Here is a 22120-nt window from a genome sequence, read left to right on the forward strand (position 1 = left end):
GAAACAGATTTCTAGATGGGTAGACAAAACTTAGTTAACATCATTTTGTCTGGCAAGAAACCACTTGTCAATAACTGAGATTGTGGAATCCTCATTATACGATAATTCTCCTCAGTTTCCTATTGTCTTCTGTATGATCTCTGTCTGGTTTGCAATTGTATGTCTGCTGTATAATTAATTTTGCTAGGTGTACATGAGGTTAAGAGCTATTTAGAAAAGCTGGACACACACAAATGCATTGGTTTGGATTTAATGCCTCCAAAGGTACTGAGGAAATTGTCAAATATTGCAGAGGTTTTGGCCATTATCTTTGAAAACTTGTGGCAATCAAGACAAGTCCTGGATGACTGGAAAAAGGCAAATACAGTGCCCATATTTAAAAAAGACAAGAACAATAATCCAGGGAACTGTAGACCAGCCAGACTTACCTCAATCCCGGGAAAAATCATGAAGAGGATCCTCAAGGAATCCATTTTGCAGCACTTGGAAGAGGGGAAAGTGATTAGTAATAGTCAACATGGATTCACCAAGAACAAGTCCTGCTTGACCAATCCGATTAGCTTCTACGATGAGGTAACTGGCTCGATGGACATGGGGAAGTCAATGGATGTGATATACTTTGACGTTAGCAAAGCTTTTGATACAGTCTCCCACAATATTTTTGCACATGTGTTAAGGAAGTATGGATTGGATACATGGACTGTAAGGTGGATAGAAACCTGGCCTGCCGGTCGGGCCCAATGGGTAGTGATCAATGTTTCAACCTCTCGTTGGTGGTGGCATACTGGGGTTCATTAGGAGAAGCACTTCCAGCACATATAGAGAAATTATTCCCCTCTATTCGGCACTGATGAGGCCACATCTGGAGTATTGTGTCCAGTTCTGGGCACCCTACCCCCAGTATAGAAAGGATGTGGATGCTTTGGAGATGGTCCAGCAGAGAGCAACCAAAATGATTAAAGGGCTGGATCACATGACCTGAAAGGCAAGGCTGAGGGATTTGGGCTTGTTTAGTTTGCAGAAGAGAAGAGTGAAGGGCGATTTAATAGCAGCCTTCAATTTCCTGAAGATGGGCTTTAAAGATGGAAGAGGAGGATGGAGAGGCTGTTCTCAGTAGTGACAGATGGCAGAAAAAGGAACAATGGTCTGAAGTTACAGAGGGGGAGGTATAAGTTGGATATAAGGAAAAACTGTTTCTCCAGGAGGGTGACAAAGCACTGGAATACATTACCTACAGAGGTGGTGGAATCTCCATCCCTACAAGTTTTTAAGTCCTAGCTTGACAAAGTCCTGGCTGGGATGACTTAGTTGGGACTGATCGTGCTTTAGGCAGAGGGCTTGACTCAATGACCTCCTGAGGTCCTTTCCAGCCTTAGGATTCTTTGATTCTATGAAATCAAATTTAGGTGGTGGCATATGGTTGGTTAGGTAATTCTGTTACAGTAGGTTAGGAATGGTTAGTAAAATTATACTAAAATAACCTGTCAAGATATAACTAAGCAGGACTCTAGTTTCACCACTTAAACTGGGGTCCAAGAAGGAAAACAGGAGCAGGAAGGAAAGGGAAAAAAAGGCAGGAGGAAGAAGAAGAAAGAATACCTGGGTGGACTCACCCCCAATACCAGACCTGCCAGACCCTCAGGTGCAGCAATCATCATCCAGAGAGACCGACAGTCTAACAAGGGAAGTCTGCCTGCCTTTATCAGGATTGGTGAGCATGATACCATGTGCTTAGCATGTATTCTGCTTGCTTGCTAATTGTCAATAAATAGAGAATAAGAATATGACTGTGTAAGGCTTTTTCTGTGGCACAGATTCTGCAGACCTGCAGGGAATTATACCGAGCCCTAGGAATTAGGTAAGAGTGGAAGTTTAAATTAACAAGGTCACTCCTTGAGCCCTAGGAATTGTGTAAAGTGTGTATGTCCCTGAAGTGTAAAAGTGTCCCTAAAGAAATTTGTGTGGGTAACATTATGTCCTCCAATTTAGCTTCATTTCACCCTGCATCTAATTCCTTCATGTTGAGAACAAGTAGTACATTCTAACCAAACATACCTGAAATGTTCAGCTGTGATTTAAAAAAAGACATGTTCCTATTTTCATTTGTTTGTTTTTTTAAGCAGTATGACACATACACAGTCCTTGAGCAACAAGTAATCATTTAAGGCTTTGCTGGAATATAACTTTAAACATTTGCCAGAATGGAAAGCAATAAACTACAGCAAGGGCTTATACTTCAGAATGCAACTCAGAACCAAGGGTTATGGCTGGAAATTTATCTAACAATATAGTTACACACCCTGGACAGTTTTACTGAAATATAAAACAGGTATCCCATTTACACTGAAAACAGAATAGGTTATGGAGTGGAATAAAAGAAACACTGCATACTAAGAAGATAAGTACACTGAGAGAGGGCGTCGGACACTTTCATAACACTAGCCTGCACTGTGACAAGTGTCCCTCCATTCAGGAGCACTCAAGGTTTCATCCAATGTTCACTGAAGTTAATGAAAAGGCTTCCATCAATTTTTCAGTTGGCTTTGGATTGGGTCCCAGATTCACCCCATAACCTTGTCTAGAATAGAAGGTAGGAGGGTAGATTATCTGTTAGCTAACACAACTAGAAAGCTCACTTAACATCCCATATGGACACAGTTTAATGTGTTTAAAACAGGGCTGTCAATGACACACATTAACATCTGCAATTAGCGCAGGGCAGAACTGGTGTGTTAAAAAAAAAAATCAAAGCGCATTAACAGCTCTACTAAACAGTGATCCACCCCCTGCCTTTGTGGTGCACTCTCCCCAGCTGTGCACCTCCAAAGCTAACCACGCAGCTGCCTGCTCCTGGCCTGGGGTAGACTCTCTGACTTCTGCCTGGCCTCTGAGAGGAGGAAGGAGGAGGGGTGAGGGAGGGATCCCTGAGATCACACAAAGCCTCAGCAGGCTGGGAAGTGGCAGCTCCAGATACAGGTGAGTGGCGGGTAAAGCAGTGCCCTCCCAAGGTACATTTGTACCAGCCCCTAAAGCAGTGTCTTTTAGACACTCTGCCTACAGCAACCTGCTATAAAGCCTGCCTGGTACGATGCTGAGCTGGATTTGGGGGCTGTTGGACTCAGACCACAGCCTGTGGCCTCACCCAATGTCCTTCCATTGCTACCTTTGGAGTCCCCCTTCTGCCTGTCTGCACCCATATGGCGTCGCCTCTTCCACCTGAACTGTAAGGGGGGATTCAGTGAAGAGGCCACACAGCGGCTAACACAGCACGGACTCCTACCTAATAACAGCATCACAGCTGAAGCAAGGGTCCCCTCCAGAAATCCCAGGTGTCTGGGCTGTCTCCTCAGCTAGTGGGGATGGCTGCAGATCCCCTGACTCTTCCTTGCAGCTATGGGCATTGAAACCAGCAGGTCCCCATCCAGAAGTCTGTGTAAACGTCGTAAGTGAGCCGGTGATGATAAACATGATTTTAAACCCCAGGAAGAAAGCCTACATCACAGCAGGCAGCGGGCAGAAGGAATCAATACATCTGCAGTACTAGGATTGGTCTTTCCCATGCCATATCCCCAAAGGGTCTAAAGACAGCCCCCCCTCCACCCCCGCCCCCCGCTTCATTAAGTTAAATGGATGCATACAACATTCCACTCTCTGAGCTTTCATCCTGCCACATATGCTGCAGGTCTCAAAGCATGAAGGGGGCGCAGAAAGTGAGTAAGGGCTTACTAGCAAATTAATGTGTTAAATTTAAAAAACAATTATTATTGTTTAACAGTGAGATTAATTGTGATTAATTATTTTAATTGCTTGACTGCCCAAATTTAAAACCATGTCATACTCAACTGAGAAAAAAAATGTGTTAAGATGCAGTTCACCAAATGGTGAAGAGGGAATGGCCGACTGAGTCAGATATCTCCCTTAAGGAAGTGGTGTCTGGCTTGATCTTTCTAGGCAAAAATTGAAGGCCAACTATCTAGGATATTCCACTTTGTGAATGTAAGATTTTTTTTGTTTTATTTTGTTTTGGGTTTTTTTTGCCTGAAATGGGAACTTGCTTTTTGGATCCTGCGTTGACTCCTGTGAGGTTTGGTTATATTTCCATACCAAAACACCTTCAATACTCTTGTTTGTATGTTGCACTTGTACTGTCATCTATTTAAATACACAGCATGCAGTTTGAAACAAAAGCTCATTATATATTATTCAAATTAACTATTCTAAAAAAATTACAAATAGTTAAGTGATTGCATGTGATATCCTGAAGCAAAAACAGATTTGGTTGGGATTCATCAAATGAATCTGACTTAGGCCACAGCTATACTACTCCTCCCTTTTGGGGTACTGATAAGGTGCTGATAAGATTATTCAGTGCTTCATTTGCATAATGGTGGCCACCCAGCCTGTTGAAAGTGCTGGTTTTGAAATAAAAATAGCTTTATAGCCAGGGATCCTTCAAAGGGGTGCCCCAATTTCAAAAGCACCATTCTTTCCAAATTTTTTGGGGGAGGAGGGTACTTTCAAAATCGGGACACCCTTTCGAAGGAATCCTGGTTACACAGCTATCTTTATTTCAAAATCAGCACTTTCAATGGGCTGGGTGGCCGTCGTTATGCAAATGAGGTTCTGAATATTCATATTGATGTCTCATTTGCATTTTCGAACGGCTGCATTTACTTTCCCCTTCTGAAAGGGCGGGGTAGCATAGCCACAGCCTTAGTGTGTTTTTGCCCATGAAAGTTTATGAGCAAATAAATCTGTAAGTCTTTAAGGCACCACAGGACTCGTTGTTTTAGTGAATACAGAGTAACACAGCTATCCCTCTGTTAGGCAATGCAGCCACTGTAAATGAGAAAGAGAAACAGAAATAGAAGAGTCCAAACATAATCATCAGGTTTTACAGAACAACTTTTTACGATCACTGAAGGAAACAGGAGAAAGGAGGAAACAATAAAACCAATCTGTTGTAAACTATGTTTCATAGCAGAAAGGCGTAGCCAATGAAACCCATTGGACACTTTGTTTTAGACTTTTAAAAGGCAACACATTCATCTTCTGGCAGCAATGCCAACAGGGAGTTTGAGAACATTCTTTCATCCATGGACCACTAATGCACTCGTTTAGTCACTCAGCTCTTAACCTCACAGAACACCCAAGGAATACGTTAATGTCCATTAATTCATGGCCTGGAGTGGCCTCTTGCTCAACTAATGGGAATTTAACATTTTTGCAGCTCCATAAACATAGCTTCATAAAGTAAAACTCTTTGTACCATTTTAAAAGAGTTTTGATACAACTTTAAAGAAAACATTCTTTTCTGATCAAGGCTGGTGGCCTACTTCCCAAGGAGAGAGAAGGCCCACCAGTTTCCCAACTACTTCCACACAAATAATTCAGGCTTGGGTCTCACTTTTCCATTCCTGCACTTGGAGCAGGGATGGGGCGAGTGTGGCCAAAGGTAGTTTATAACTTTTAGCCACCTTTACACTTCCTGTATTTACCATCTAAGCAAGCACAGCCTTGGGAACATCTCTTGGGAAGCTCTCTGTTTTGGGTTTTGAGACCCTCACTCTTCTCACCTGTTTAATCTAACTCCCACCCAGCTTTCCTTTACAACTGAGAGAAAGACAGATGCACAGGAGGCTGACAATGGCTGCAGGCCCCAGGACATGGTGGGCAGGGGGCCCAGCTCCATGCCACAGAAGGGCCAGGGGCCAAGAGTGGAAGGGGTGGAGCCAAAGGCAGTCAGCCCTCAGCGCTGCCCAGACTGCACTGCTGGCCCCCTCCCACTCCCTCACAGCCGCACATGTAACCCATGCACTTAATAGGGAGCTACCTCTTTAAGAGACCCTTCTGGGTGGAGTGCTAAATCTGCCCAGCAACAGTAACACTCAACTCAGTCTTACCTCCCCGCTCAGGGCAGCGAAGTCTCACCCACGCCAGGTTACACACACAGCTAGAGCAGCGCTGCTGCAGTACGTCAAAGGCACGGGGGGGGGGGGGGGCAACTGCCCCCTTTGCCCCACCCTGTCAGCATGCTGACACATAATAGGGCCTCATTTTTCCTGTATCACTCTCAGTACAAACATATGGGGCTACATCCTCACCCCCACTTAAAAGAGCAGGAGTCTGGAAGTACCCACAGGAGTCTGGAAGCACGCCCAGGAGAGACCCACACCGAAGCCACCCCAGCCATCACTATGCATGGATGTTTCATGATTGCTGGTTAAATTACCTGCATGGATCATTCAGCTATTGTCTGGGTGCCAAGTAAGCATTTCCTTAAGACCGAAAAGGAAAACACCTACTTGTCCCTAGGCGTCGTCTGTATGAGTTACGGGGGTGGGGCTCAACCTTCGCTCTGCTCCAGGCTGTGCCCCTATTCTACCTCTTCCCCACCCCCCACCATGTTCTACCCCTTCCCCCACAAGCACCTCACCCTCACTTCTTGCCCACCCTCCCAACACCTCCTCCTGAACACTGCTGAACAGCTGATCCACAGCAGGCATGACACCCAGGGAGGAAGCAGGAGGAGCTGATTGGCAGGGCCACTGGTGGGTGGGAGGTGCTGGGGGAATGGGAGGAGCTGAAGGGAGGGGGCTGCCCGTGGATAGGGAGCACCCACTATTTTTTTCCCCAGGGTGCCCCAGTCCTGGAGCTCCCACGACATCCATGCCTCTGTATTGTCTCTCATTTCTACTGTCAGTTGGGCTTTCTGCTACAGACTCATGAAAGATAACTAAGGGCAAGAGGGGAAGAGTATCATATTGTATTTTTAATGTATATGAAGGTGGGTTAAAAAGAGGAGACAAGACAAGTGTCACTACCTCTGCTTCTTGTAAGGTCCCATGGTTCAAGCACACAATGTCTGGGCAAGTGATGGGAGAACCGCAGCCTTCTCGAATCGCCAGCTGCATGTACTGTTTTAGGCACTAGAAAGGAAGAAAGAAAAAAAAAAGGGAATTGATGGCAAGTTGCAGCTCACATGACGGTAACATTAGATGTTAATATTGCACTGAGGGTGACCAGATATCCTAATTTGATATGGATACTCCCAATATTTGGGGCTTTGTCCTACATGGGTAGCTCTTACTCCCACGCCCATCAGATTTCCTTATAATCTGAGCGCTTGGGCAGCCCCCTAGGAGAGATTCAGATGCCACCCTGCTGATTAGACAATGGCCAGCAGCACGTATTTCTACTGGTGGTGCACACCCCACATGCCTCAGTGCACATAACATTTATTCCACACATGGATGACCAAAAATAGAGGGAACACTGCCCTCCATCCCCTGTCCTGATATTACACACTTGCTATCTAGTCACCCAAACTGCACTACAAGCTGTCACCTACACTTCCTTAATTGGTTGTCCTAGGGCACTAGTATAAAGTAAATATAAAGCATCACACCTGTGAATAAGAACCATTACTTTGGGAAGAATGCAGCAAAGAACAATTAATTATGTATGACTTCATCCAGCATATATTGAGTTTACTGAAGTCAGCAAGTTAAGTCCTTCTGTGTAAACATATTTTCTCTACATTAAGGTTAGACTTAGAAAAGAACAGACTATATTTCATTCTAATTAAAACAGGTTTTGCTCTTCTATTTTCCCTCCCTGTATTTTTAATTCAGTCTCTCACATAGTGGCCACCATCATAGGGTCTCATTTACAAGTAGGAGAGTTGCTGTCTCAGCAATCTGCAATGAAGGCAGTTTATAGATTGGCTCGGAGAGCACACATCTGGAAAGAGTGAGGCTATCGACTTTCATCTAAATAGACCGGGTCATTTCCATCACTTGCCATCAACTACTGACCTACTGAGCATGTATTCAAAGTCTGTTTCCAACAAAGAGGCCCTCTGGCATGGGTCCACATCACCTCAGTGCACAAAAATAACTATGTGGTATTTCTTCTTCAGACATTTCATGAAGTAGAGCAGATCCTGGTGGATTCGGCCCCATTATGACATATTCAATTTGGATTTTAAGGGACAGTTCTCCAGGACATTATATTAGTTTTACAGCAGTGCATGTGCACTGAACTCAAACAATTTAAACTGGTGTAACAGAGGTTTCTAACTCTAAAATACACAGGTTAGTAGCGAAGCCAACGTGGCTTCTGAAAAAAATATTGACTAATGTTCCAGGTAAAAGTGATGTAATAATGTATACTGCAAAATGATGCAATTTCATTTCTACCCTGCATGCCAGCAAAATGTACACCTGCCAAATCCTTGTAGCAGCTTAACCAATTTATTTCAAATTATTTGAAATTTAAACTATCAAAACTAATTTATTTCAAATGCAAATGGCATGGCATTTAAAATAAGATCTGATTTCCAAGAAGATGTTTAAATTTTTTTTGTAAAAGTTGTACAGTAAACTCTTTCATATCCAGCATTCTATTATCCAGAACTTTCAAATAACTGGCATTTTAGCCATAAGTAAATGTCACGTTTTCCATAAGTAGAGTATAGTGAAAGTAAATGCAAATAAATACAGCAAATATAGTATAAGTTTACAGAGTACAATACGACTGTTGTCGGTAAATCAAGTACGCTGCGTACATTTTATTTTGTCTCTAAATATCTAATCTTGTTTTTGTTTAGTGTTATGCATTGCTAGGTATATTTCTCTATTATCTAGAATATTTGAATATCCAGCAAACTCCTGGTCCCAGGCCTGCTGGAGATGAAAGAGTTTACTGTATTTAGAAGGAGATCATCAGGCAATTTATTTCCAAAATTTAGGGATTTAATTTTAAAGAGTTTCAAAAGCCTAATGTTAATAGCAACAGATTACATTCTAAACTCTGCTGCCCACCCCTGTGGTAATGTAAGAAGGTGTAAGGAGCCCCTTTATATCTCTGCATATGAGGGCACCATTTCGAGAAGTTGTGGAGGAGGCAGCCATGGACTATCAGGATACTGCTTGCCAGGGCATTTTTTCTGCGGGAACGCCGCACTTTTTTCGGCAGCACCGCCATTTTGGCAGGCGGCTGGGCTATGCTCCCCATTCAGGGCAGTGGGGGGTGAGAAATGCGGTTCAGTACAGCTGCACCTGTTGAGTGTTCTTCCCCTCACCTCCATGCATGTACGTCTCCAGCTGGGAGCCGCATGGCTCCTCTGGTCCTGGAGTGGCTCCTGCACTCCACCCGGGAGCTTGCGCATCTCCTGCCACCTGAAGCTGCCCCAGCAGCTGTGACTCAGCGCGGTGCATGCTGCCTCAGTGCCTGCAGCTGGGCCCAGCCTCGGGGCCTGGCAAGGCCTGGGCGTGCAGTGCAGCACCTGCAGCTCGGCCCAGCCCCAGGAGGCCAGACATGACACCTTCATCCCTGGCTCCATTGGCAGCTCCAGTGAGACGGGTGTGGGAGGGCATTCATTTAGAGCAGAGAGGGGGGCTGGGGCTGTGGAGGGTGATCTGGAGCTGCAGGGGGTGGGGATAAGCCTGTGGGCGGGGGGGCAGTTTTGGGCTTGAGTTCTGTGGGGGAGGTGTTCGGGCTTGACTCCCACTGGGAGAGTGAGAGGGGAGGTGGTTTGGGGCTTGAGTTTGGCCATCTGTTTTTCTAGACAAGAAGCACTACTGCTTGTTCTTGTTCCCACTCCCCTGTCTGTTAGGGAGCATGGGGAAAGTACATGGCTTGCAGGCATGCCTCGCACTCCTAGCAGGTGAAGAGAGGGGAGCAGAAGTACTTCAAGGAAACCATGTATTTTCCTCTCATTCCCTGACAGCTGAAGGTGCAGAATGCTTCTCAGGTGGCGTCCAGCACATTCCAGGACAGAGCCCAAAAAATGACTTGCCTAATGATCACACATCTGTCTGTCTGGGAACCATTAAAAGAAGCTCACCCTTTTCTTCCCACATTTAGCATCACAGGAATAAAAAATGAGTGCATTGTAACTTTTAACACAGAGTAACTTCTTTAAGCTTTTATTAGTATGTTTATGAACCCAGCTGCTAATATAAATGCATTATAAAGTAGATGACAATGATGCACTGCTGCAAGTCATGACTCTGGTGAAAACAGGCCAAAGGGTTATAAATTTATGCAGTAAAATACTTATTGGCATTTGCAGCATCATACAAACATTTCCACATCCCAGGAACAAGTTACCGACAATGTGTAGTTTTTGCTTAAACAAGCAAAACATTGCAGTCATGAAACTCTGTTGAGACATCAAACATACGATTTACTGTGTATAGAAACTATGGCCAAGATTTTCAGAAGTGAGCTCCCAAGGCCTTCTGAAAATTAGAGCTCTTTAAGGCACCTTACAAAGAGAGAATGGGTGCCAGTAAATCCAGTTCTTTCAAGATGTGATTACTGCAGAAACACAGGAAGTGGTGGTTAGTGATGTGCGTGATAGGTAGTCATGAATTGCATTCATGGCTCTGGCACTTTCTCCTTCTGTGTGACCTTTTTAAGTCACAAAGCATATATTCCCTCTACTCTGAAAGTAACTGCACAAGGACAGCATTGTGGACACCAAGTGTAATTGTTGCTCAGCCAGAGTAACAATTACACTGGTCCAGTTGTGTTCTTCTGGTCTTGTATATTACCACCAGTGAATGGAATTTAGACATATGTTCATGATACATGAGCCAGAAGAAAAATCTAGCTCCTTCTCTCATAACTTTGCAGTGATATCAGAAGAAGCGAGATAAATTTTAGAAGTGGGATTATTTAAAGAATTTGCTGCTAACCTAACTGCTCTTACTCAGGTCAATGGCACATCCATTAACTTCAGTGGAAACAGAGTTAGGCCAGTGCTGAGAACTTTGGAAAAATCTTATCTGAAAAAGTAGGAGAAAATATTTTCTCATTAAAACAAGCAGCTGTACCTCAAAACAGTAACAGAGCAAGCAAATCTGCTCAGCAAGATGGGCCATTTTTCTGCCCACAAGTACACTTCAGCCTCTTTTCTCTCAGCTTTCTTATCTATAAAATGGGGATAATAAATGCTTACCTACTTCACAGGATGTTGTGAGGCTTAATTAAAGTTTATAAGAGTGTTTAATTAAATATCTCATTTTATGTGCATACTCACAGAGTACATATCTAATACAGTACAAAATTCTATTGTATTCTAAGAGAGTAAGAGAGAAACAGCATATAGACACATACATGTATACACATTATATGCATACTGCTCAAGTGGAGACAATATGACACTTAGTTTCATAAAGGACGAAAAGGTTAAGAGACATGCTGAAAAGATCTGGCCTTACAACATAACAGTATTTCATTTGCAGTAAGACATTTCATGCAAGCTTCAGTCTAGAGGGAGTTGTTACGATCACATCCTCACTCTGACTCTGGAAAACAGACGCTTATATATAATTATCAATCAGCACAGCACTTCCCATAGGAACTATTCTAACTTCACCAATTTCAAAGAATATCTCCAATAGGGCTAAACAAAATATTGCCAGAGGTAAAGGTGTTTAATGTGAGATTTAGTCTATCTAGGGCATCAGCACAGTTGCACACTTCTACCTTTAGATTTTTAAATTAGTTCAGGCAATGTATTTAAATCTCATGTTGCTAAGCAATGACACGATGAGGGCACTTGTACACCTCACTACAAATCCATATTTCTGTTCAAAGCCACTTTCAAATAATCTCCTACTTGCCACAGACAAAAGACAGGTCTCAGCCATTACTACATTTTGCTTTTTCAAGTACATCAAGCACACTCAACGTCTTCTAAGAACTTTCCCAACTCCTATTTGTACAAAAATTGCCAGCTCAATAATTGTCACCTCTATTGCTTTTTTTCATGGAAAACATAAAAGGAAACCACAAATCTGACATGTGACAAATTTTTCATACCTGGTTTTTAATTAAGAAAAATAAAGGATACGTAGTTAAAGGATGAAGATGGTGAGAAAATCAATACAACCCTTTTATATTAGGCCCTACAGGCAATACTGTTGACCCCCTGTATCTGGTAGTGAGTTTGGAATATGTAATTTTACAGAATTTAACTGCAATTAATTTTATCACTTAAAAGGCAAAAGAAGAACTCTAGAGTAGATTGTGATCAGTTCTTAATCTTAGAGTAACAGGTGGAAATACGAAAATCAAAGAGAGAGAGAGAGCGCTCACTGGAAATATTCTGAGGAACAATTTAGACAGAAATGGCTATTCAACTAAAAAAAATCCAGTTCTCATCAAAAACCCACAAAATTGATATTTTTCCTTTAAAATGAAAATGTTTCAATATTATTTGCCAGAACTGGATTTTTTTTAATGTTTAGTCTTTTGATTAAAACAAAAAAAAATAAAATAAAAGTCAAAGAAGCTTTTCAGCAAAAATAAAATGCAAGAGGAATGGATAGGGGTAACTTCCCAAGCAGCTTTACAGGTTACAACTTATTTATTATTTGTATTGTGGTAGCATGAACCACGTGGCTTTAACCAGAGATCAAGGCTCCATTGTACTATCTATTTTTATCTCATAGGATGTAATACTTATTTCTTTAACTTCTTCCAATCATAAAGGAACTCACTCTTCAGTACCTGCCCGTGTGCAGTGCAATTGACGTCAATGCAAGTGAGCCCTATGGATATTCACCACAGCGAGCACAGATTTTCAGTCTGGCACAAGATATAGCAACTCTGTGACACCATTTCAGAAAGTACTTAGTGTGTAGAATAATAGATACATTTATCTAAGGTTTTATAATGTGTTCGTCATCATGTTATTTAACTTCCTGTTAAATATACTGTCCCTTATTATAAAATGCTCAGTTAAAAAATTGCCAAGATTGAATGCCAATGATTGAAAAATCAGCACTGTTTCATTTTCCACTTCTGGAGCTTAACACTTAAAGGGTTAATGCAATGCCCATTCAAGTCATTGGAAATATCTCCACTGATTCCACTGGCTAATGGATAAGGTCCTGTAAGCGAATCTTATAGAGACATATGCAGCTAGAACGCAAAAGGCTGTTATACCTTGCTGAGCCTGTTGTAGTCCTGTGGTCAAATAAAGGAGAAATCAGTGGCTGTGCACACTTTTTGTGGTGACCATAGGGCCAACGATGGAACATCAAATAACTGAGTGTCAGCAGACAAATGTAACCACAGGGCATGTTGCCTTCTAGCTCCTCTTTCCAGAAAAACACATATTTCTTTTCGTGGCTCTTTCTGACACCCAACCTGATAAATGCAGTCACTGGATTTGTCCCTTCGTTGGATCTGCTTACTATTGGTAAGCACCATTCTTACGTGCAATTTTAAATGTATTAAAGTCAAGAAAGCCAGACTGTAAGAACCAAAATAAAATACATACTGGCTTCTGATACCCCAAATGTGGTGGGATTGCTATCATTAAGCATAAGAGAGTGAATATACCTGCCATCATGAACAAAGTGACCTGTCAAATTAAAGCTAGTCTCAGAGACAGTGTGTTCTGGACAAAAGACTCAGGCCAGGGACTTGTGTTTTATTAGGCCCGGCACTGTTGCTAATTTACTGCTGGGTACTGGGCCAGCTACTTATGTCTGTCTCAGTTTCACCACCTGTATAATAGAGACAATATATACTTCAAAGGGTGTTGTGAGGTGTTTTTTGAATACATCAAGTGCTTGGAGCATGTGCTAAGTATTTTACATAAGCCAATTTTATTGCATTTTCTATATTCAAGTTGTTTGGAGGCATTTAAATGTTGGAGGGAAACCAAAATGCCACAACATGACAGTTGGCTACCTGTGAGTAGACTTGGAAAACATTCTGAGGTGAGCTTTATTGAAAATTATTGGGGCATTGCGACACAGACACAATGTTTGATCTGCCTCCCTCTAAAGAGAGGAGTATAATAAAGTGTGGTGGGGGAAGAGGGAATGAATCTTTTCTTAGGAAAGAGGACTTGGATTTTTTAGAACTAATTTGTATTTTATACTAGTTTTGCATCATTTAAACACCATTAATGTCAATTAAATCTTTCCAGAATTATGCTGTGTTAATCTGTATCAGTAAAAAACAATAAGAAGTCCTGTGGCACCTTAAAGACTAGCAAATGCATTTGGGCATAAATTTTTGTGGGCAAAAATGGGTTTTGCCCACAAAAATATGTTCCCAGATAAATCTGCTAGTCTTTAAGGTGCTATAGGACTCCTCATTGTTTTCTAAAGTAGAAGGCTGTGCTCACCATAGCTCAGGAAAGTTGGGAGGTCAAGAGTTCTCCCACTTGCCCAAACAGGCATGGCCTTGTCTATTAAATACACCAGACCTTAGAAGGAGAAAATCTTATAGTCATTTACTCAGAACTATTGTACCAGCTTGATGACACATTGATTGTTAAAGTGGCATTTGTTTCACTCATTTCCCATTTCAATTACTTAACTCACTTCTCAAAAACAGAAGACCACAAGCCTGAAGAATGATGAGTCATACCATTGCTGCATAAACACGTGCCAACACCCACAAGGTAGGATGTGAAATTATCCCTTTTGTTTTAGCAAGACTGATCCGTTTTTGTACATGGTATTGGGCAGTTCAGCCCTTGTTCTGGTGAGTAACATACATGGTGCTCTTTATTAATCCCTTCAAAAGATATATTTTAAGAGAGGAAATCTACATTGGGCAATTTTTAGTCATTGTTCTGAGCAGCCTGGCTTCAAACCCTTTAAGTAGGCACACAGTCTCTCACCCATTCCTCCAAATGGCTCACTAAAATGTTGAGAATTCTTAGAAAATTCCAAGATAGGTTTTATGTATAGTGTAGTGTGATGACTTTGTTAGTACTTGACTAGTCACAGCTTTTCTACATCTAAAGAAGAAAAATTCATTGTGAAATGTTATACCTCATATTCCTGCAGGACTGGCACAGAAGTTTAATAGCCATGGGAAGGGACAATCCCCTCATTCCCAGCTGAATGTGGACATCATTTCTAGTCCTTAGGGCATCTGACATTAGAATATGGACATTCTGAGAGACAGACATGGTCATTTGTAGAAGTTTCTGTAGTTCCTTCTGAGCCCTGCAGGGTAGTACTTTTGGTAACTAAAGCACTTGATTTTACAAGCAGAAAAATATAAACTGTTCCAAAGCCATTTTTTCCCCAAACTATCTAAAATACTTCTAAAGTAGTTCTTCTGAAGCATGTGCCCTATACAGTACAATATATGTTAGTATGGTGCCTGATAAATATCTCATTAGCACTCGTTTGGATGACCTCCATTGTATACTCTAGCCATCCCAAACACATGCCAATAAAATCTTTACACCACACTACTTCAGCATGTAGTCCCCCTTTGTATTATTTATAATTCACACAGAAGAACCAGCCAGGAGCCCCAAGGGAAGCCAGAGCAGGGACTGCTGCAATAAGGGAAGATGCAAAGGTGGCTCAGTAAGGGCCACCCATCTGCCTACCTGGTTCCAGACCCAGAACTGTTTACTCTGAGAGCAATAGAACTCAGTGCTCCCCTTTATCCCCATGTGGCCTTGGGGGAAATCTGCACAGATGAGCCAAACTAGATGGGGATGACCACATGTCTGATGTTACAGGGACAAGTCTAATATTTGAGGCTTTTGTCTTATATAGGTGCCTGGTACTACCCCTCCTACAACCTCTTCCTGATTGCTCACCCAGCTGTCATGGCCTTGTCTATTAAACTCACCTTAAAAGGGGAAATCTTATTTTGTGGTGACTATACGGCCACAGATGGCGCATCTGGTTACCCTAAACACAAAGATCCCAGACAGAACAGCAGAAGGTGCAGTAGCAGCCAAAGACATTCAGAAAAAAAATTCTGCAGTTTTGATTGGACTTTCTGTCCTGTACTGACTGGTGGCTGCAATTATCCTTCTCCCTCCCTGTCTCCTCACCTCAGCCTTAATACCTGGCCCCTGCCTAGTGTTCCCTGTAAGCTGAGCTCTTGGGCAGCTGCCAAGGGGAGATTCAAGTGCTGCCCAGCTGATTAGCAGAGCACACATAGCTATCCACAACCAGATGTATGTGTTTCCATTTATGGTGCATGTCTGCATGTGCCTCGGTGCACATAACAAAATTTATTCTGCATGTGGATGGGAAAAAAATGCAGGGAACATTGAAGGGCAGGGAAGAGAAGAAAAGAGGCCTGGGGCAATGTCTCCTCTGTCTTCACTTTTCTTGCCATTTTTCATAGCCCTTCTTAACTAACCCTGGCCACAACTCTGAAATTAACTTAACATTTGCTGCCATCACATAGTTCTCCCTAATGATGTGTTCTATGCCTTCCCCCACCCTGTGTCTGTATTGTCTGTTTAGATGTTAAGCTCTCCAGAGCTATTATTCTATACCTATGCAGTGCCTGGCACAATGAGCAGGCCCTTAGGCCCTACCATCATGACATGATTATTAACAAAGTGCAGTTTGTTGTGAGACTCATCCACCTTCTCATTTTAAATGAGCACTGCTCAGTCTCAGCCAATCCACCAGATACTTTCTCACAGTTCCCAAGAAGTTCAGAGAATGATTACTTTGGGCTCGAGCTCATGTTTTAACTGTATGATTACTTCAACAATAAACATTACAAGAAGATCTGGATGATGCCATATTATTTGAATTCAAGCCCAGGTCCAAAGTGAAAAGTCCAAATACAAATCCATCAGATCATCTAGTCTTCACTTTTTTTCTTTAAACAGCTAAAATAAAAGCTTTCTAGTGGAAAATAACAGTGTTCCGCTCAAATGCAAATACACAATAAAATGTCCATAGGTTGGAACATAGTTTTTACAAGGAATAACATTTATTATATCCGCTGCTAGGCTGGAAGAATACCAGGTACACAGTATTAACCCAATTCATCTCTTTTGCTTTACAGATCACAAATTTTGGAGAAAAACAATAATTAAATTTCTGTTAGCCCTCAAAGTTAGCAATTATATAGAGGAAAACAACTATCCTTTGGAGCACTGGGAAATATAGAGCCAATGTTAAGTGTCAACTGAATGTAAAATGTATGTGAAAGCAAGAGAAAACCATAGTAACACCTTATCATAGGACACACTCTCCATGTTGAGCCTGCTTGCTACAACAGGCTTAATGTTATTCTTGGCTCTCCATGGAAACCTTGTTATGAAAAAAAAAAATCAAACTAGACTTGCTTAAAGCAGCAGCATTCCAGAAGTGGTTTATTTCATGATTCCAGTATAAAGACTGAGATTTATTCCCCAGTTTCAATCTCTTCGGGCAGGTAAAGACCTCAGAACTGGGGTAACGGGGCTCTAACAGCCCTGGAGCCAGCAGGCATAGAATTATACTTGGGTGCAAGAACTGAGGGAAGGAGCTGCAGTGTCTTCTCTCTCTCTCTCTCTCCCCCCCCCGTCCCCCTCTCTCTCTCCCCCCTCCGCCTCCCTCCCTCCCCCCTCCATCTCTCTCTCACCCTCACCCTCCCCCTCCCTTTCTCCCTCTCTCCCCCCTCTATCCCTCTCTCACCCTCACCCTCCCTCCCTCTCCCCCTCTCCCCTTCTCTCTCTCTCTCTCACACACACACACCCCTTAGGGTCAGGGCTGTGGTTGGAGGGACATCACAGGGGCACAGCACAGCCCATAGCATGGTGGAGGAGATATTGGGCAGACCTGCTGCTCATTGGCAGCTGTGGACAGGTTGCTGTAACTTAGGTTAAAATGACAGCAGAGGTCACGCTAGCCCCCACAGTTGCCCAAAGCAGGAGCTCATTAAGTGCTTTAAAGCCACCAGAGCTACCTCCCCCTGGACCACTGGCTCTGTGCTGCACCTCTTTAGAAAAGCACCATCGAATTAAACCCCAGAAGAAAATTATCTGTTTAAAAGCAGATCATACTCATGCAGCATGTCCTGTAATAAACAGCGAAGATGCTCCAGTCTAATCTGTCAGAACTCGCACATGATCTAATGTTTGAAACCTACAGTTGTGGTCAGGGGTCGCACCAAGGGTCACAGCCAGAGGCAGAGGCATCAAAGCCAGAGTCAGTAACTGAGGTTGGGATAAGGGATCTGGGAACAAGACAAAGTAACAGAAGAGTAGCCACACAGAGTCAGACCAATGGTGTATCAAGCCCACTAGCCTGTCTTCCAACAGTGACCCGTGCCAGAAGCTTCAAAGAGTATGAATGGAACAGGGCAATTCTCATACACTGCATTCCAGTACCAGCCTCTGGCCCTCAGAAGCTTAGGAACATGCTGACTATGGGGCTGCATCCCTGATCATCTTGATTAACAGTCACTGATGGACTATCCTCCATGAACATATCTAATTCTTTTTTGAAGGGAAATCTACCTACTACAGTATGTTCTTGATATACAAGAAAACTGCCACTGCGGTCAGAGTCCCACATGCAGTTTGAGAGCTGTTCAGCTTCATGCAGAGTAGCTCTTCTCAATGAGTATTGAGAAGGATTACTTTGCTCTGGGATAAAATATGTAGAAAGGAGACATTAGAACTTGCACCACAACTAGCTTATACAAATTTATCTGGCTCACTGCAAGCTCAAATAAGTGGCAGGAAGATAGCAAGCAGGATCAAAGTGAATGAGCACAGTATTTTGTGCAGCTAGTGACCCAACCCACAAAAACCTGAATCAAATGGTGCCACAACAGCCTTGTATCTACAAAACTTACCACTTAGAGAAATGGCAAGTGTTCTTTCTTTGCCCATCCCTAGCGTCATACAAACATGACCAGAAAAATGAGAGAAAGAAGGAAACAGAATAAGCATGAGACAAAGGTACTATAGAGACAAATTGAGTAAGGTAGTGTCTTTTATTAGACCAAAGTTCTGATGGTGAGAGAAATACCTTTTGTCTTATCTAACCCACCTTGTCTTGCTAATATCCTGGGGGGGGGGGGGGGCCTGACACATGTATAACACAATATCAAGACAAAAGGTAGAGAGATACCCAAAGTGAGACAAAACTCAAACGGTAGTCTTAAGAAACAAAAAAGCAATCCAGTAGCACTTTAAAGACTAACAAAATAATTTATTAGGGGATGATCTTTCATGGGACAGATCCACTTCTTCAGATCAGATCAGATCCTGATCTGAAGAAGTGGGTCTGTCCCAAAAAAGGTCATCCCCTAATAAATTATTTTGTTAGTCTTTAAAGTGCTACTGGACTGCTTTTTTGTTTTGACAGAATATAGACTAGCATGGCTATCTCACTGTTAGTCTTAAGAGCTATTCAAACATTCAACAGCCCACTGAAATGAAAAACACTTGTCAGACACATTTGAAGAAGAATGTGAATGCTACTTCCAAGCCCTGCTTCCTAGCTGGTAAGTTGGTGCTCCCCCACTGAAATTACTGAAGATAGGATGATTTACATCCGTGTTTCTCAACTTTTTTTATAAAGGTACCCTTTCAAAAAAAAAAAAAAAAAACACACAACTTGTCAGTAGCCCCAATATCTACAATTTCCAGACAGTTTTTTCCTATCATTGCAACGTATTTGTTTAGACAACTTAATTGTAACTGTAGCTGTGTTAGTCTGTATCTTCGATAGTCTGTATCAGATGCATGATGAAGCGGGTCTTTGTCCACAAAAGCTTATGCTCCAAAATATCTGTTAGTCTATAAGGTGCCACAGGACTTAATTGTAACTGGTTTGTTGGAAGAAATGGCCTACAGGCAATAAACTTGCCATCATACTTATGACTGTGCAAAAAGGATAAATACAAAAATAGATGAACATAAAATAAGCAACAAGTGTTTATTAATAAAAAAGGTTGAGAAAGACTGAGTTAATGTACCCTCTGGAAGAGCTCTGTATACCCCGTACCCTGATTGAGAATCACTGATTTTCATCAGTTGAAGATCTGGCACTCACTCAGTCTACCATTTATGTCCGAATAAGATCAGCATCTAGCTGATGATTGTTGTCTTTTGTAGAACATTCAATAGACTGAGCTAGAATCTGTGAATGTGGTTTTTCACTTTGAACTTTATGATTTAACTCCCTAGTGACGGAACAGAGCATTCAAGCATTCTGAATTATATTATCTTTTTCTTTCCAATTTTTCTCTGGAATGTAGCATGAAAACATGGCTTTGAATGTTGTAAATTTAACATTTGTGGTGTTTCTTTGAATTTCTGTAGAACATACAGGAAAGTTCTACTCAATCTGGGTTAGTGCAATTTTTATCAAATAGTTTTTGCATAGTCTACCTTAGCAGACCCCAATCTTTAATTGCAGGAAGACTCTCTTAGCTGCAATTACTAGGGTTCCTCTGCATTCACAACAGAGATCAGAGTCAAGTTTTTGAAGTAAAATGATATAGCAGTACAAATCTTTATTTTAATAAGTGTCTAGTGCTTACTAATAATGATCCTTCTGAATAGATTTGTATCGTTTGTTTTTAAATCAGTATAGGCATTTAGTTAAAAAATATCAATCATCCAATGGTCTCTAAGTGTACCCTAGAGTTTGCACTTCATAGTAAAGGTCTTTTTTAGCCTAGTGGCAAAGAAGCCAGTAGAATACAGAGGTCTAACGTTGGGTGAGCCACTGTGTGACCTGTCTCAAGTCACTTTGTCCTTATAATTGAATCAAAATCAGGATTTCTAAACAAAATCACTTAATTGACCAAAACAGTGCTACCTGGGACCTTCGCAGTCGAAGACCTTGAGGCCTGTTTTCTTTAGGCCATCTATAAAATGTTCTCTGGGAAGAAACATTTTAGAAAGATTTTACAGAATCCTACAGTAGAATTAATATTTTCTTAAAGAAAAATAAAGATGCTGATTGAATATGAATGGTTTATTGTTCAACTTACCTTAAACAGAGGTAACTTATGGAGTTATTGCAATTTATGATTTAACCAATATACATTCTACGGTAAACCCTCGAAATACACAGCTTCAAGTTGCACGTAACTCACTTAATCGTCAGTGAAGCACAACTTGAAGCTGCTCTGTGGCCCCTTCCCTCACCCTTCCTCCAGCTGCGCAGCTGTTGGCTGACACTTGGGTGGCTAGAGGAAGGCAGGGAGAAGGCTTTTAGCTTGCTTAGCTGCCCACAGCTGCTAGCAGCTAGGCAAGCAAAAAGCCCCTTTCCGCTGTCTTCCACAGGTGTGTGGCTGTCAGCCTGACAGCTGCGTGGCTGGAGAAAAGCAGGGGGAAGGCTTTTAGCTTGCTTACCTGCCCGCAGCGACGAGCAGCTAGGCAAGCTAAAAGCCCCTTCCCCCATCTTTCCTCCAGCTGCGTGGCTGTCAGGCTGACAGCTGTGTGGCTGGGGAACACAGGGGGGAAGGGGCTTTTAGCATGCCTAGCTGCTCATCGCTGAGGGCAGTTAAGCAAGCTAAAAGCCTTCTCACTGCCTTCCCCCAGTGGTGACAGCCGCACCTCTGGAAGAAAGCAGGGAGAAGTAGCCAGGAAACTGACCAGCCCTCCTGGGCTGGTCAGTTTTCTGGTCCCACAAGTGGAGGGGGAACTGGGAAACAAGCGGCAGCCTGGTTCCCTCTGCCCCTGGACTTGCACAAAAATTTGAGTCATGTTGGGAATGCAAGAATGCAAGGGTTTACTGTGTATAACTGTATTGCTCAAGGGTTTACTGTATTGGGTATGGAAATATCTTTGTTGGATTTCCAAGCTTTTGAAAGACTCATTAAAGTCAACATTCTTTTAAGCAAGACTGGACAAAAATAGTAGCAGATATGTGTCAGGAAAGGATCCTGTGTTGACAAGGATGGGATAAAATGACATCATTGCCTGACTCCTGCCATAAAAGTACAGTAAGACCCTCCTACTCCAGAGTCTATTACTCTAGTTGCTGGATAAAGTGCTGCCACCGCTTACCGATGTGCAGAAGATGCAGCTGCATTCTTGAAGAGTGGTCATCTTCTCAAGAGAATGTTCACAGAGACATAGCTTGCAAGTAACTAGAGGTTCCAGAGCCAATTCCCCAGTTTCTGATGTGTCAGCTGTCATGATTGAATGGCAGATCTTTCCAGGAGAATCCATCTCTTCATTAATATCTTACTCTGGCCCACTCAACCTGCAGAAAGAAAACAGCTGAAATCCTCCAAAAACCATGCCAGTAGCAAAAGAGTTTACATAATAACCCAATGTAAAGCTATCTGAGGGGTCAGTTAAACAAGCTTTCTCTAACCTGCCTGCAGTTCCTAATTCATTTTAGGGATCTATATT

At 42.3% G+C, this 22120-nt stretch overlaps 1 protein-coding gene across 1 annotated transcript in view; it reads right to left on the reverse strand.

Annotated features, from left to right (window-relative positions):
- Positions 1–22120, reverse strand: part of RNF144B (ring finger protein 144B) — an 80119-nt gene that overhangs the window by 33937 nt on the left and 24062 nt on the right. The window contains exons 2-3 of the mRNA XM_074985898.1: positions 21770–21968; positions 6825–6929 (exon numbers count right to left, since the gene is read on the reverse strand). Of these exons, the coding sequence (XP_074841999.1) occupies positions 6825–6929; positions 21770–21934 (270 nt within the window). The 5' untranslated portion in view covers positions 21935–21968. The remainder of the gene's footprint in view (positions 1–6824; positions 6930–21769; positions 21969–22120) is intronic.

This window comes from Carettochelys insculpta, chromosome 2, assembly GCF_033958435.1.
Source record: "Carettochelys insculpta isolate YL-2023 chromosome 2, ASM3395843v1, whole genome shotgun sequence".
Classification (NCBI taxonomy): domain Eukaryota; kingdom Metazoa; phylum Chordata; order Testudines; family Carettochelyidae; genus Carettochelys; species Carettochelys insculpta.